The 12,469-nt window shown below is 61.3% G+C and overlaps 2 protein-coding genes across 4 annotated transcripts; one reads left to right on the forward strand and one right to left on the reverse strand.

Annotated features, from left to right (window-relative positions):
* The first annotated feature begins 384 nt into the window (after positions 1-384).
* On the forward strand, positions 385-1,770 carry LOC127391116 (ammonium transporter Rh type A-like). Its single transcript, XM_051633415.1, has 2 exons — positions 385-1,440; positions 1,510-1,770. The coding sequence occupies exons 1-2, from the start codon at positions 385-387 to the stop codon at positions 1,768-1,770; spliced, it is 1,317 nt and encodes a 438-aa protein (XP_051489375.1).
* A 5,182-nt stretch (positions 1,771-6,952) lies between these two features.
* On the reverse strand, positions 6,953-10,353 carry C15H20orf204 (chromosome 15 C20orf204 homolog). Of its 3 annotated transcripts, none has more exons than XM_051633037.1 (5): positions 10,052-10,353; positions 9,291-9,425; positions 8,990-9,052; positions 8,730-8,834; positions 6,953-7,853 (listed from the first exon to the last, which is right to left on the reverse strand). In XM_051633037.1, exons 1-5 carry the CDS (start codon positions 10,337-10,339, stop codon positions 7,698-7,700), a joined length of 747 nt encoding a protein of 248 aa, XP_051488997.1. In that variant the 5' UTR covers positions 10,340-10,353; the 3' UTR covers positions 6,953-7,697. The 3 variants fall into 3 exon arrangements, with proteins under 3 accessions (XP_051488997.1, XP_051488995.1, XP_051488996.1); XM_051633035.1 differs by having other exon boundaries at positions 8,730-8,882; XM_051633036.1 differs by having other exon boundaries at positions 8,730-8,882; positions 9,516-10,100.
* Between the last annotated feature and the right edge of the window lie 2,116 nt (positions 10,354-12,469).

Here is a 12,469-nt window from a genome sequence, read left to right on the forward strand (position 1 = left end):
TTCTCTGGTGAGGTCCAGGATGGGGATGGGGTAAATGGGGGTGCATGTTGTGGTACCCTCCTCCTTGGCCAGCTCCTCACAGATTGTGCTTCTCCCCTCTCTGCCCCATGGCAGGTTTTTCTTGATTCCTTTCAAAATCCCAAACCCTCTCACAACTATTTCTTATGGAGGTCAAACAAGAGCACATGAGTAATTTATGGGCATTGTGTTTAAGAAAGGAGGGGGGAAAAAAAACTCTTCTAGCACAGAAACTTTTATCTTTGGTTAAAAATTAACTGTGGCCATAAATCCCCGATGTAGGAGTGAGTGGAGCTCACCCTGCGGGTGCTGCTGCCCTGCACCCAGCCTTCCCACCGGTCACTGTCCCCTCCTGTCTGCCCTGAAATGGCCACGCTGTCCCCTGCCTGTCCCCGCCGCCTCCTGCCCCTCTCCCTGGGGCTCTTCCAGGCTGCACTGCTCCTCTTCTTCACCCTCTTCGTTACCTACGATGAGCCCTCAGCACAGGCCAACTTGGTGGCCAACCAGCTCTGCGGCATCTTCCCCCTCTTCCAGGACATCCAGGTGATGCTGGTGGTGGGGCTGGGGCTCCTGCTGGCGTTTCTGCCCCGCTATGGGCTTAGTGCCCTCACCCACAACTTCCTCCTGCTCAACTTCTCCACGCAATGGGCGCTGGTGCTGCAGGGCTTGCTCCATCATTTCCACCACGGCCAGGTCCACCTGGACCTCCGCAACCTCCTCACTGCTGAGTTTGCTGCTGTGACGGTGCTCATCTCAGCGGGAGCTGTTCTGGGGAGGACCAGCCCCTGCCAGCTTCTCGTCATGGCTGCCTGCGAAGTCCCCATCTACCTTGCCAGTGAGTGGATCATCATCACCCATCTGGGTGTCCTCGACGTGGGGGGCACCATCACGATCCATGTCTTCTCCTGCTATTTTGGCCTTGGTGTGTCCAAGGCTCTGTTTGGGGCAACGCGGCAGCCGGTGAACCCCAAGGAAACCCCAACACCTCCCTCTGACCTCCTGTCCCTTGTGGGGACGCTCATCCTCTGGGTTTTCTGGCCCAGCTTCGTGTCCGTCCTCTGCCAACCAGGAGATGCCCAGCATCGTGCCATCCTCAACACCTTCCTGGCCATGAGCACCAGTGCCCTGACCACCGTGGTGGCCTCCAGCCTGCTGGAAAGGGACGGCAAACTCAGCCCCAGCCACCTGCAGAATGGCAGCCTGGCTGGCGGGGTGGCCATCGGGGTGGTGGCTGACATGGCTGTGCCACCAGTGGCCGCTCTTGCCCTGGGCAGCCTCTCAGCCATGATGTGTGTCCTTGGCTTCAAGTTCCTTACCCCGTTCCTGACCAGGAAACTCACACTCCAGGACCAGTGTGGCATCCACAACCTCCATGGCTTGCCCGGCATCCTTGGTGCCGTGGCCAGCGCTGTGGCCATCCTGGTGACACCTGAGGACACCTCCGGATCCCTCTTCTCCCTGGTGTCCCCAGCTGGGGGCAATGCCAGTGAGGCAGCAGGGGGGCACTGGGGGGACCGCGGGGCAGGCAGGCAGGCGCAGTGCCAGGCAGCAGGGCTAGTGGTGGCCATGGGTGGCTCGCTGCTGGCTGGGCTGCTGGCTGGAGCTGCTCTCCGCCTGCCTTGCCTGGCCCAGCCACCCCCACGCCTCAGCTTTGATGATTCCCTGTATTTTAAGATCCAGGATCAGGCTGGGAGCCCAGGGCTGGGTGGCACTGCTGAGGAGGGAGCTCTGGCTCTGAAGGAGCAGGTTTAGGCACCTTGAGGAGGGCTGGGTAACTGGCTCAGGGCTCGGCCCGTCCCGCCCCCAGGCAGGAGATGCTGCCTCTGCCCATCCTGCTCCATTTCTGGCTCCGCTGCTGTGGATGCTGGCAGGGCTGGGGCAGCACCGTGGTGCCTGTTTCTTCTCTGTGTTCCCAACCTGCACTTGCAAGGCTTCCTCTGCTCTGGCTGCTCCCAGCTTCCCACCATCCCTGGCAGTGCCCAGAGAAAAAACTGGCTCAGGTTGTGTCCCTCAGGAGGGAGAACAATCCTGGATAACCCTGGATCATCTGGGTGGCCCTACGACAGCACACAGGCTGCTTTGTTCCTGGCACATGGCATCACTCATGGTGCTCATCCAACCCCACTGAGGTGAGACGAGATGAGCTAGTCCCAGGTGAGGGACTTGATAGGGATATGATAGGCAATCTGCTCTCCTGGATACACTGCAAAGGAAGGCACCAGCTTTTTTCACCGCTGGTGCAGTGAGCAGCAACGAGGACGCAGCCCAAGCACAACGAGAACACTTGGAGAGAGCCGGGAGAGAGGAGGGACCTTTCCTTGGAGCTGGGAAAGCTGTGCTGGCATCCAAGGGTGCTGGGGGACCCCAGGGAAGAGCAGCAGCCTCATCCCATCCCGCTGCAGGCAGCAATCCGCTTCCACCCCACAGAGGACAATGCCTGCGGTCCGGAGCTGGCACAAGGCGAGCTGCGCGCGCGGGGCCGCATCCTGCCCGGGGAGCCAGGGCTGTGAATCACATCCCCCCTCCATGAGTCACCCCTGCACCCCCGTGCATCCCGCTGCTGTGGAGACAATATCAGCCATGCTCATGGGCTCCCGAGGGGGTCCGGGCAACCAAACCCCCCCGCACCCCTACCTCCAGTGCCGGCCGCGGGAGCAGGGGGCTCTCAGCACAGTTGGGGGTCCCTAATGTCGAGCGGGGGGGAGTGGGGCTGGGTCCCCTCCACCCGGCCTGGCCCCAGGCAGAGCCGGCACCAGGAGAGAGAGAGGCTGGGGAATTCGCCCTCCAATAATCACAAACAGGCTCCGGGAGCCCAGGCGTGTTTGGTTAATTGTTAGAATAAAATATTGCCGAGCTCTGACAAAGGAATCCTGCCCCGCAGCCCGGCGCGGCCGAACAATGGGCCCCGGCACAGGATGCCATGGGCAGAGCAGCGTGGCCGGGGGCCACGGTCCCCCCGCTCCGGTCCCCAGCCGAGCCCTGGTGGCTCCCGGCTTCTCACAGCTCGACGTGCCCCAGTGTCAGGAGCCATCGCGCACCAGCACGGAGGGGGAGCGGGGTCCGGCCGGGCCTCTCGCCCCTGCCTGGCTCCTGCGGGGTGTCCAGCGCCCGCTCCGGGAGCTGCGAATCCCTCGGGCCCATCGGAGCATCCCGCTGGAGCATCCCGCTCCCGCTGGCTTCCCCCGGGCTGAGGCCTGGCCGGCTGCAGCGGCGGGGAGGAGGGGGCAGCCACCCCTCGGGAAGGAGCTGGGGAGGGGAACGGCGCGCACGCACCCGTGCACACTCATCCACACGCGCACACACACATCCACACCCACACACCGTGTCTGCGTGTGCACACACAAGCCTGCACGCATGCACCCACGCACACATCCATGCACAGACGCACCCCTCCCCGTGCACACACATGTAATCTCACTCACGCACCTGCACACGCATGCACAGCCGTGTACACGCATTCACACGCACACGCAGCCCCGAGGCCGCAAACCTCTTGCTGGCGGAGCCAAGCAGAGCTGCTTTCCAGCACCCCCAGCCCTTCCCAGCCCGCAGCACCCAGCAGGGGAGCAGGCCGACCAGGGCGTGGGGCTGGAGAGCACCCGGAGCTGGGCAGGGCATGTCCTGGCACGGGCACCCCGGCACGCCGTGGCACAATCTGCCCTGCAGATGCCCCGAACCCAACAAGGGACCCAAGAGATGGGGCGGGGAGTGGCAGCACTATCCAGCTGCCCAGAGGCGCTCAGGCCGGGGGTGCCAGGACCAAGGCACGGCTCCAGGACCAAGGCACGGCTCCGTGCAGCCCCGCTCCCGGCCGTCCCCTTCCCTCGGAACCCGCCGTCCTCCAGCTGGAGCCGGGCAGCGATGCCGCTGGGTGTGCCGCCCGGCTCTCCCCGCTCCTCCAAACCATCCGCTCTCCGAAGGATGGAGCAGTAAAATATTCAGCAGAGCCCCCAGCGTTTATCACACCGTAAATCTGGGTTTTCAACAGCTTTACGATGCTGCAGGGAGATGGGAGAGAACAAAAACGTTGCTCTTGCTTCCTCAGCCACAGCCTGCGTGTGCCAGTGCCCCCGGCGCCGGGGCTGCCAGGGGACGGGCCCCCAGCCCCGCTGGCGAGGAGGAAAGAGGAGCAAAGCAGGGGGGTGTGGTGCGGGTGAGGGGACACCAGCCAGCAGGGCTGTTGGTACCCCAGGATGGTGACAGCTCTGCTGCAGCCCCAGGGGCAGCTGCATTTTGGTGGGATGGTGACGATGAAAAGCAGAGGGGGAAAAAAACATACCACTGGCATCAACTCTATGGAGGTACAGGCAGTCCCTGTCCCCTGGCACAGCCCGTGGGCACGGTCATGGGCCACCCTGGGGTCTGCTGCTACCTCCGACCTCAGCTTGCAGCTGGGTTGGAATGCAGCATGCTGCTCCTGGCAAGGATCACCCATCCCTATCACTGTCCCCATTCCTGACTCCATACCTGTTCCCATTTCTGTCCCCATCCCTGTCCCCATCCCAGCACTCCTCCCCTGGCCCCAGCTCCCAGCAGGCCCTTTGCCGCGATTGCAAAAACAAGCGGCGCGGGGAGGAAGCCGCGATTGCAGCTGGATTTCCACAGGGCTCGGATGCAGCTGGCAAGACCGGGGGCACAAGAAGCCACCTCCCACCCTCCCTTCCGATGCCAACACACACATGTGAAGCCTTTACACACCTCGTAGTGTGCCCAAACGTGCACACGGCATCCCAGCAACCACCACCCTCACCCCCCCCTCACATCCACACGCTTTGCACAAGCCCACCCAGCCCACGGGGCAAGGGGGGGAAGATGCGGGCAAGGCAACCAGTTGCCAAGTGGCTACCACAGCACTCTGGGGGCCACTCCAGCAGTGGCTATTGGAGCTTCGCACAGCAGCCCCATTCCACCTCTCAGCCTCCTAGAGCAGCCAGGAGCGTGCGGTGCTGTGCCCTCGAAGGAAATGCGCTCACTCCCATGTGCTGCACACTTGGGTTCTCCTGCCTGCTATTTTTATTTGACTTCTCAGGGCCCGGTTTCCTTTTTCCGGCTGTTTTTGCTGTGATTCCACCAGCGTTTTGACCTCGCTTCCCTCCCACCCCCCTCCTCCCCAGGCCCTCCTCCCTTTAAGCCTCTGCCTTCACTCTTTTCCTTCCTTTCCATGCACTCATTCCTACCACCCCACCGGGCTCCCCCTCGCCCTCCCTACTCCAAAGGAAGGTTGTCCCAATGCCCACAACCCCCTGTGAACACCAGCATTTCCCTCCCACCACCACTACTCAGACACCAAACTGAGGTTAAGTAACAGGGGCTGATTATTGCCCTGTTTTTATCTGGGACGGTGCTGACAGGTCAGCAGAGAAGGGGGGGAGGACTTTGCTCCAACCTTGACACAGAGAAAGGCAGTGAGTCACCCTGTCCCAAGCCACCATCCAGCTCACATCAGTGCACAAGCCATTGGGTCCCACCGGGGTGTTGAAGTTGTCCCAGTCGTGCCGTGTCACGATTCCCACTGCACAGCACGGCTGGGACAACCACAACACCCCGGTGGGACCCCAGCCCCATCCACAGGGAAGCAAGCATCAATAGGACTATTTTGGGATGCTGGCGGGTTGTTATATTTGGGGGTAGTGGTTGGGATGGGGGGGGGGGGTGGGTGGAAAAAGAAAGTAAGCTCAAATCCAAACCAGTTCAAAACCCCCTGTGGAGGCAGCAGAAAGGGCAGGAGGAAAAAAGGAGGATGAGTTTGAGCCCTCCCCTGGCACCCCAAGAAGGAGGATGGAGCTGGAAGAAAGGAGTCCAGGCATGGTGGGGCTGGAGAGGGAGGGTGCAAGCTCCTAGAGGTCTCTGGCATTGAGATGTGCTGAACTGTGGCTTTCTGGGTGGGCTCCAGTACCAGTTTGCCCCATGGCACACAGATGGCAGCTCCCCAGGGCCCATGGACCCGATCCTGCTAAACACCCATGGCCCTGGCAGGACCCCACAACAGCAGCAGCCCCAGCCTGCATCCCCCTGCTCCCATCCCCAAACCAAGAATCTTGTCCTGTCCCCAGAGGCCCATCCTGCACCCTGATAAATCTGGTGTGCCTGGGGAAGGGAAGACGGCTCTTCTGCCCTCCCCGGCAATGCACACCCCCAAGCTACTCTTCCAGCCCAGGTCCAAGAGGCAGAGGGTCAGCAAGGACCTCCCAAGTATCCCACCCCTCCTCTCACTGCATCCCCCCTCCAGAGCCTGAACCCACAGAGAAACATCTGGGGAATGGTGCCTCCCCCGGCCTCCTCCAAGGCGCACGGGTGGGGGTCCCACTCAGCTGCCTCCCCCCAGGACTGGGGATGGTGGCCGAGGCCCCGGTGGTGACAGAGACAGGAGATGCTGGCGTGGCCATGGTCCAGGAAGGAGCCGTGGGGAGAGAACCGCGGGTCCGCCCAGCCTGCACAGCCCACTGCTGCCATCTCGTGTCCTCGACAGACGTCCCCAGAGCCACACAGCCCGGGATGGCCCCGCTCACGGCAGTGACAGCGTCTGCCCGGGTGGAGCGGGGCTGGAGAAACTGAGGCAGGGGCAGCCCGCCCGCTGCTCCAGTCCTCGGGGAGGGGGGAACAGCTCCCCAGAAAAACAGCTCCTGCAGCACAGCCCCGTCCTCCGCCTCCCCTGCACCAGCACAGATTTGCAGGATGGGATGCTGTAGGACAGGGATGTAATGGCATGGCAGGCAGAGATGGGATGTCACAGTGCCCACCAGCCCTGCCCGCTCCTTCCTGGGCTTGCACAGACCCTGCACCACACCTGGACCCTGCTCCATGTCCAGACCCTGCACCAGACCCTGCACCGTGCCAGCCTCAGCCACAGCCCAAGAGCCCCTGGTTTCACCAGATAAAGCACCCAAAGGTCTTCTAGGGAAGGAGTTTTATTCCTGGCTTCCCAGAGACCGTTTGACACCCCAGAGGGGAGCAGGAACCCTGGCCAGGGTGGTTGCACAGCATGGTGACAAGGAAGGATGTTCCTCAGCTCACTGAACCCCACATTCCTCCAGGCTCAACTCACCAGAGGGTGATGGGTCCCTCCCTGGTGCTGCCTGTCCCAGAGGTTGAGCCTTGGCCTCCAGCCCCTGCGGCTGCCTGGGGTTCTGCTGTTTATCCACAGGCACTGGTGTTCATCAGCCTGCCCTGGGTGCTCAGTGATGCACCCCAGTTCCCCATCCACCTGTCCCAGCAGTACAACAGAGACATGTGTCCCTCTCATCAGCCCAGCCACCCTCAGAGCCTTGCAGACACTCCTCTTACAGCAGAGCCCTCTAAACAGGGGCCCCACATGTCCCCTTTCTGCCCCAAAAAGCAACCGTTGTCCCCAAGAAAGCAGCAGGTGATGCAGGGGCTGGAGCACTGCAGGAATCCAGCACCTTGCCTCCTTTTTTCAGCTCTTCCCCCTCTTCTCCCCCACGTTTCTGGTGCTCCAGCTTCCTGCCACAGCCATCCCATGTCAAACCAACCTTCCAGCCCCACGTGCCAGGGGACAGTCCCCAGGGACCGCTTGGAACAGGAGGATGAATCCAACTCTAGCACCCACCGGTAGCAACTCCACTGCCTTCAGGGCTGAATCTGCCCCAGGTTTCCGGACCAGCTCCCGGCAGGCACAGTGCTGGAGCAGCACATCCCTCGGGCACAGGAGGAGGGCATCCCTACGAGTCCCGGGGGGCAGGGCGGGGTGCGTGCAGGGCGTAGAGCTTCTCCCAGCAGGTCGCCAACCTCTCCGCCTTCCTCCCGATCTCCCGCAGCTGCTTCCTCCTGCGGGCGGGTGCCCCGCGCCGGGGCCGTGTCGGGACGCGCGGCCGGCTCTGTGTGCCAAGGGAGCAGAAACAGCCCCAAAAATCACACAGGAGTTAGATAGGGGGACAAAAACCACCACCCGTGGGGTTTAGAGGGCAAAGACGCAGGCTGGGGTGGCCGAATCGCCCATGACCGCGGCAAGGACATGCCCTCAAGTCCCCAGAGCTGTGTGACCCCCACCCCTAGTCCCACAGCCCCAGTCCCACAGGTGCAGGACAGTAGGTCAGGTTAGGGTTGCAGGCAGCTTTCCAGAGCAGGGGTATCTCCACCCCACGCCAGCACAGCCCAGGCAGGGTCAGCCCCCGCTGATTTGCCTGGCGATGATGGGGAGGACAAACCCCAGCACCGCCCCAGAGCCGGAGCAGCTGCCCCGGGGTTTCCCCGCTACTTAATGAGTTGCTGGCATTGCCTCTGGGGATCCTCCCAGCTGGGGTTTCCCCGGCAGAGCCTCAGAGGGATGGCGGGGGAGCCCCAACCAGCCCTTTGGGGAGAAATCTCAGTTCTTGCCTACTAGCACCCAGGAGCAAAAGACAGACTGGGCAAGCATCCCACCAGGATGAGGTTCTCTGTTCCCAGCATCAGCCCTGGCATCACAGCACAACCACACAAACACACTGGGGAGCTCGTGGCAAAACCCCACCAGCTCCACCAGCTCGTCCCATGCTGCCACTGCCAGACTTCCCTCCCCAGCCATTTTAAAGCTCACTGGGATGTGCCATCAGCATTCCCCAGCCACAAATCCAGCACAGACCTTCAGTCCCCAGGGATGCTGCGGGCAGAGCCTGGAGACTCCTCATGGGCTGGTAAGAGGGAGGCTCTGCCCACAGCTTGCATGTTGGGAACTGGAAGCCACTGGAGTGACTGGGAAGGGGCAGGGCTCCCACCTTGCTGATCTTCCTGCAGTTCTCCCTGAGCACAAAGTCGGTGTTTCTGGCCACCTTCCACACCACCAGCTCCTCTGGGCCGTGCAGGGTGCCTGCTGCCACCTCCTGCAGGGACATGGTGATGTTGTAGATGGAGAGCAGGATCTTCTGGTCCTGGAGAGAAGAGAAGCAGGTGGCGCCGGGTGGGGTGGGAGGCTTCCTGATGGCTCCCAGGGGCTCAGGCCACACCATGCCCCAGCCTCGGGTCCCTTGGTGCTCACCTTGTCAGAACGACAAGCCAGCCTGGCCCTCCTGCTCCTGTCCATTGACCCACTCAGGTTTTTCTGGAGAAATAAAGTGAGATCAGACATCCAGAAGCATGGATGTCTCCCACACGGGGCAGAAACCCCCCATTTAAACACAACAGTAATTCCTGTTCTCCTCAGTAATACCGGTAAAGCAGCCAGCCCCATATTAAGCTTCCGAGCTCATCCCTCCCTTCCCACATCCCACAAGAGGGCCAGACGCAGCCCGGCAGCACCCCCCGCTGCAGGGAGCCAGGGCAGAGCACATCCTGCTCACCAGGTTCTGGATCTCGTGGAAGATGACAGCTCGGTACTGCCGGAGGATTTTAGCGATGCTGCACCTCTTGCCTCTGCTGAGCACGGCGACGAGCAGGAGGAGCAGCAGAGCACAGGAGAGCGCCCGGGGGAGAATCTGCGCAGGGAAGGGCTCGGCGTCAGCCAGGGAAAGCCAGGGATGCTCAAGGCTCTGCCTTTAGCCCCTCCCCACAAGCCCCCATCAGACCTGTCCCTGAAGACATGGCATGTGCAGGAGAGGACTCAACTCTGTCCTTTCCTGAAGGAGCCACCTTCCAGCTGAACCACAACCTCTTGCAGCAAAACGCTTGAGAAGTTGCTCCAGCTCAGGCAGCACTGCCCACGGCACACACTGAGCTCTCTCTGGTGACAGGTATTTGGCACAGGGGGGTGCCAGGGACCTTTGTAGTTGTGTAGGGTCTGTCCCCAAGCTCTCTGCCTCCACCAAGGTCCCCAGCACCTCCCCAGCTAATAACATGCAAGGTCAGACCTTCAATCACCAAAAATCAAAGGGAGCAGAAAGGGACATGCCCTGCTCTTGGAGGAGGAGAGCTGGAGGTGAGGAGTCACAGGGTTCCTCACCAGCCAACCTTCACACCCCGACACAAACAGCTTGGGGCATCCTGCAACCCCCACAGCATGGATGCCTTTACTGAGCATTTTTCCAGCTCTCACACAGCCCCAGCTCATTCCAGGCTCAGGTGCCCTCCTGCAAAAGCCAGATACAAGCAGCACAAGTCTCACCAGCTCATCCCAGCTGCCTCCCAGCCCCAAGCATTCCCAGCAGCCCCGAGCCAGCCCCGGCAGCGCAGGGGAAACCCAAGCACTGACATCTGAGCCGGTGGGGGAGGATGGGGAGAGGATGGCCAGACCCCCCAAGGGCTGAGTCCCAGGGCTTTGAAGAAAAGCCAGCACAGCCTCAAGTGACCAGGACTGAGGATATTTGAGGAGTTCCCCAGCAGCTGGGTGAGGACAGGAAGCCCAATCCATGCACAGCATCTGCCAGGAAAGGAGCCCAACAACTCTCTCCATCTCCACATCACTGAGAGGCAACATGGCACTGCAACCCTGTCCTGCCACAGGGGCATTTGACTCATCTCCTGTTTGCAGGAAAAGCACCCAAAAAAATCCCCCCCCTCCTCCTCTAGGCATCAGGTCTGGGCAGGCAGAAAGCAGCTCAGCTCCTTCCAAATATGCATCCCCTGTGCTGCAGCCAAAGAGCACAAGGAGGATGAGGCAGGCAGCCCTGCCTGCTGCCAGCACCTGCCTGCCCCGAGCCCCAGCTCGTATCTCTGCGAGTTCACCACCATCCCAGCCTCATCTGTCTCTCATGCTTGGCTTTTTGCTCAGAGAAGCCAGAAGAAAGAAGCTCCCTTGCTGAACTCCAAGCCCAGGCAGAGACCATCCATCCTGCCCTTCAGTGGGAACTGGGGTGGTCGTTTGCAAAACCTGCATCTGCCCTGTGCTTCCAGCTCCATAAAGGGCTCGTTCTGGCTCCAGAAGGCTGAGGAAACCTTTCCCCACCTTTCTGCTCCCACAGCTCAGCAGGACACAGTCCTGGGAGCCGAGCCCCCAGACTCAGGTGTCACACCTCAAAGCAGAAGCACATACAAGATGAGTAAATCCACGTGCAACCAGCACAAATCCCACTGGGATCTTCAACTGCCTCCATCACCACGTGCATTTCACACAGGGTCTTGCCTCCCTGCACTGCTGGCTTTGCTCCCTGCAAACCCACAGAGAGAGCTCACCCCAGGGGTGATTCAACAGAGCTGGGGGTAGAATCCTCAGGGACACCAAAGCAGAGCACTGCTTCCATGAGGCCACCACGTCCAAAGTCTAAGGGCTGCTCTCAGGAAACCTCCTCCATTGGGAAGACAAGGCCACGCAATTTTGCCATTAAACTGGGAATGACTTCCCTGAAGTGGCTTATTAAACAACTGGGACCAAATTCCAGGAGAACACAGACTATTTACAGCATTTCCCGGCAGCCAAGCCCGGCACTGGGCTCTCAGTCCTTCAGATGGGAGGAAGCATAGCAAGCAGTTCAAAAAGCTCAGCAAGAGCCAGGACAGGAGCTTGGAGGGAGCTGTGGGTGCTTCCCAACACTCCCAGAAAGAGCCGGAAAGCAGCAGTGCCAAGAGCAGGATGTGGGGGAGAGATAAAGCCAGTAAACCCCAGTCCTGGCCATTGCTTCCCACCCTTCAGGCTGGATGAAGATAAATTCAGCAGCTGATTCGATGTTATTCCTTCTGCACTTGCTCTCATCCCACAGCAGTAAGATACAAGCAGGCAGTGCACCCCAGGGCCTGGGGTTTGGCACATCCCTTCCCATGGGAAGGCTGGCAGGGAAGGAGCAGGCAGGGGAGCACTGGTGCAGGACACCCACAGCCTGCTCAGCTGGCAGGGGAAGCTAATCTCTTCCTCAGCTTTAATCCTCCAGCAAACACAAGGAGATAAGGGAAATCACCCTTGTTGATAGAGCAGCTCCTGGTGGCACTGGTGCTAGCTCCAGGCAGCAAGGGGCAAAGCCTGCCCAGGAGCTCCACGGGTGTCCCCAGGTGCTTCCAGCCCAACAAACTCTTTCTCTGACACCCTCCTACCCAAAGAGACTCTGGGACCAGAGCCGCAGAACCTGCCACAGCCCCAGGCAGGGACAGACCCTCCATTCTCCCCCTTGAGACCAGCCAGATCCCAGCCCCATCCCAGCCACAACAGCCTTCTCATTCTGGACCAGCCCTCCCAGCCAGACCAGAGCCCCTTCCTCACCAGCTCCATCCCACTGCGACCTTCCCAGCCAGATCCGAGCCCCTTTCTGACACAGCCCGATTCCAGCTGGTCCAAGCCCTTTCCTGGCCGGACCGAACCCATTCTGACCAGCTCACATCCCTTTCCCATCCGGACCAGCCTCTTCCCGGCCGGACTGGCCCCTCTCCCGATCACTTCAAGCCTCATCCCAGGAGATCCAGCCGGCTCCCAAACCCCTCCCCGCTGAAGCTGACCCCATCGCGGCTTTTGCGGGGGGCTCCGGTCCGGCACCCATCGCGACGGAGGCCCGGGGTGCGGGGAGCAGAGCCACGACCCCCAGGGCGGGGAAGGGGCAGCGGCCCCGGTCTACTCACCATGGAGCCCCGCGGGGGCCGGGGAGGCCGCCGGCCCGGC

Source organism: Apus apus, chromosome 15 (assembly GCF_020740795.1).
Source record: "Apus apus isolate bApuApu2 chromosome 15, bApuApu2.pri.cur, whole genome shotgun sequence".
Taxonomy (NCBI): domain Eukaryota; kingdom Metazoa; phylum Chordata; class Aves; order Apodiformes; family Apodidae; genus Apus; species Apus apus.

Bases quoted from the DNA above. Each gene is read 5' to 3' on its own strand.
- LOC127391116 (XM_051633415.1), top strand. From the start codon at position 385: ATGGCCACGCTGTCCCCTGCCTGTCCCCGCCGCCTCCTGCCCCTCTCC. The intron at 1,441-1,509 runs GTGACACCTGAG...AATGCCAGTGAG, and splicing joins CCAGCGCTGTGGCCATCCTG to GCAGCAGGGGGGCACTGGGG.
- C15H20orf204 (XM_051633035.1), bottom strand. From the start codon at position 10,339: ATGGAGAGAGTTGTTGGGCTCCTTTCCTGGCAGATGCTGTGCATGGAT. The intron at 9,426-10,051 runs GTGAGACTTGTG...TTCCCTGCGCAG, and splicing joins GAGGCAGCTGGGATGAGCTG to ATTCTCCCCCGGGCGCTCTC. The intron at 8,883-8,989 runs GTGAGCACCAAG...TCTTCTCTCCAG, and splicing joins TGGCTTGTCGTTCTGACAAG to GACCAGAAGATCCTGCTCTC.